This window comes from Dipodomys spectabilis, unplaced genomic scaffold (assembly GCF_019054845.1).
Source record: "Dipodomys spectabilis isolate Male_0828 unplaced genomic scaffold, ASM1905484v1 ptg000234l, whole genome shotgun sequence".
In the NCBI taxonomy this organism is placed as follows: domain Eukaryota; kingdom Metazoa; phylum Chordata; class Mammalia; order Rodentia; family Heteromyidae; genus Dipodomys; species Dipodomys spectabilis.
Genome location: NW_024870911.1, coordinates 18,728,290 through 18,731,451, shown reverse-complemented (window position 1 = coordinate 18,731,451; position 3,162 = coordinate 18,728,290). Strand labels below are relative to the sequence as shown.

Below are 3,162 nucleotides of genomic sequence, written 5' to 3'. Positions count from 1 at the left end.
GGTCTCTGAGTCACCACCCGCAGACCCTAGCATGACCCTAGTACATGCCTTAAAACCAGGCATTCCGGTAAAACAGCCGACCAACACATTCCTTCCTGTAAAACTTAGCCCTAATACAAGGGTGAGGCAGGATGTTGTAAATCACTTGTCAAAACTAGGGAACAAACAGTTTCTGTGCATAACGGCCAGCACAGGCATGTCAAGGCAAGTACTGACACGTCAGCCTCCCCCCCGGCCTCACCTACCCCATCTGGCCGACTTAACCTGACCAATCCCCACCTTAAGCGTAATTCAAAATTAACCAACCCACACCCTGTAACCAGGCATCTCGCTTCTGTAACCTTGCTTCTGCTGCCCATAAAAGAGGGTGCTTTCATGCACCACGGCGCGCAAGTCTCCCGATAGACTTTGTCGCCCCGGGTACCCGTGTACCCGGTTCCCAGCCACCCGACCCGAACCTTGTGGATCTCGAGGTCGAGTGCACCTGGGAGCCTAGGCATGCCCGAATAAACCTCTTGCTGTTTGCATCCGCACAAGTGGTCTCGTTGTTCCTTGGGGAAGGGTCTCTTCAGATTGAAGGACACCCCACGCCGTCGGGGGTCTTTCACTAATTTTTGTTTTTGGTGCTTCATTGGAAATTAGAGTCATATAAGCTTCCTTGTCCTGGGTGCTTTGAATAGTGATTCTCAAATATTAAAATCCTGAGGAGCTAGGATTACTGGGATGATTATAGCATGTGGCTAGTTGATTACCCTTGTTGTCATTGTTGTTTTAGGTTTCTTGTTTGTTTGTTTTTTCTTTTTTTGTTGGTCAGGGACTTGAGCTCTGGGCCTGGGCGCTGTCTCTAACCTCTTCAGCTCAAAGCCAGTGCTCTACCACTTGAGCTATAGAGCCACTGTCAGCTTTCTGGTGGTTTATTGGAGATAAGAGTCTCAGGGACTTTTCTGCCAAGGCTGGTTTGAACCTCAATCCTCAGATCTCAGCCTCCTGAGTAGCTAGGATTATAAGTATGAGCCACCAGCCTCCTGCTGTCATTACTTTTACTCAAATATTCAGTGTGATTTCTATGGTCAGATTCCCATGAGTGCTAAACTATTGGTGTTTTCTTAACTTAAAATGCCCTCATATAACCAGTAGAGAGTAATAATGATCCCAAACAATAAAATTATTTTAGGGAAATTCTGCCTCACTTCTCAGATATCAGTGAAAAGCTAAACAGTATTGTGGACACATAAATCATGGAGAATGAAGGCAACAGTGAATTAGATATTCTTATTTATAAGAAGGCGTATTGGTGTCAATATTGCACCATTCTCTGTTCTTTGCTACTTTTTTCTTCATTTCAGTTAAAAGGATACAAAAGGTGTAAAAACACAAATTACAATAATAATTGGTCTTTAAAATCATTATTTCCTATACAATACAATTGTCAGAAATAAAATATTTCAGTTAAACAATGTATAGCAAACTGTTTAATGAAAGAACACATGATTTGTCTTGATATGAAAAGCAACAAGGATTAGGGTTTCTCTGAAACTTTGTTACACAGCTAAAAAAGGTCTTGCACATTTTATATAATTTAGTTTAATTAACATACACATTTTAAGCTAATGAGGAAAAGAAGGATTGGTGCTTTACAACCATACCTAACTGAAGGAATAAAATGACAAGGTTAGAACTAATTTATGTAGTTTTTCTTCAGCTCTCTCTCTGGGGCTCCACAGTTCACAAGATCACAGTCTTTTACTTGTAGAAAAGACCACCCTGCAGACCAAGCTCTTGAAGGCTTGCTTCACTTGCTGATTGCGTAGTGTGTAGATGAAAGGGTTCAGGAGAGGAGCCACAGAGGTGTTGAGCACAGCTACTCCTTTGCTCAAAGTCACCCTCTCCCTTGCTGAAGGCTTAATGTACATAAAGATGCAGCTACCATAAGAGAGGGACACAACAATCATATGGGAGGAGCAAGTGGAGAAGGCTTTCTTCCTTTGACTTGTAGAAGGAATTCTCAGAATTGTACGGATGATATTTGCATAAGATAGAATTACTAGTGTCAAGGTGACCATGAGTGTCACCACGGCTAAAAAGAATGCCATGAGTTCTAGAAAATGTGTGTTTGTGCAAGAAAGCTGCAGAATTGGAGAAGAGTCACAGATGAAGTGATCGATTATATTGGAAGCACAGAAATCTAACTGTAGCAAAAGGATAATTGGGGGAAAGATGATCAGGAATCCTGCCAGCCAGCAACTAAAGACCAGAAGCATACAGACCTTGCTGCTCATGATGGTTGTGTAATGGAGGGGTTTGCAGATGGCCACATAGCGATCATAGGACATGGCAGTAAGAAGGTAAAATTCTGTCACTCCGAAGAAGATGACAAAAAATAGCTGGGCCATACAATCGTTGTAAGAAATTCTTCTGTCTCCTGTCGTGATGGTGACCAGGAATCTGGGAATGCAGGTAGATGTGAATGCTATTTCTAGGAATGAGAAGCTGCGAAGGAAGAAGTACATGGGGGTCTTCAGATGGGGATCTGAGAGGGTGAGGATGATGATGGTCAGGTTCCCTGCCACACTGAGCATGTAAGTGACAAGGAGCAATAGGAAAAGCACAACCTGCCACTGAGGGTTGTCTGTCAGTCCAAGAAGAATGAACTCTGTTACTGCTGAAGAATTTCTCATAGTTTTCTCTCTTTATGAAGGCATTCTCCATTTATCTGCAAAATAGTTGAGGAAATGAGAAATCTATTACACTAATAAAGAACTGTAGCTAAAATAATGTTTTTCTCTTTCTGGTTTATTTGACTTAGGAAAGAGAGCAAAACTGACATTTTGTATATGTGTGTATATATATACATATATATATATATATGGTGTGAATGGGTGTGTGTGGAAATACATATATAAACATAAGTAACAGGTTTTATGTTGCCTTTTTAATTATAATCATTATTATTATAAATTGTATATACCAATGTCTCCAAAAAATAAAATCTTCCAGAATGTAGCATGTATATGTTCTACAGATGAATGTGAATCACAAGGATTATAGTAAAATAATATTTTATTGTATGCTAACATATATGATAACTTACTTGGTTTCATTAGTCATTTAAGTGTATATATATATCTAAACATAATTGTAAAAATTGTGTATATATATGTA

General features: G+C 40.1%; 1 protein-coding gene across 1 annotated transcript; it reads right to left on the bottom strand.

The window, feature by feature from the left end:
• Nucleotides 1–1,733: 1,733 nt before the first annotated feature.
• Nucleotides 1,734–2,702, bottom strand: LOC122124313 (olfactory receptor 6C75). Its single transcript, XM_042699041.1, has one exon. The coding sequence runs from the start codon at nt 2,676–2,678 to the stop codon at nt 1,734–1,736; it is 945 nt and encodes a 314-aa protein (XP_042554975.1). The 5' UTR covers nt 2,679–2,702.
• Between the last annotated feature and the right edge of the window lie 460 nt (nt 2,703–3,162).

Excerpts from the sequence above, each read along its gene's own strand:
- LOC122124313 (XM_042699041.1), bottom strand. The coding sequence starts at position 2,678 with ATGAGAAATTCTTCAGCAGTAACAGAGTTCATTCTTCTTGGACTGACA.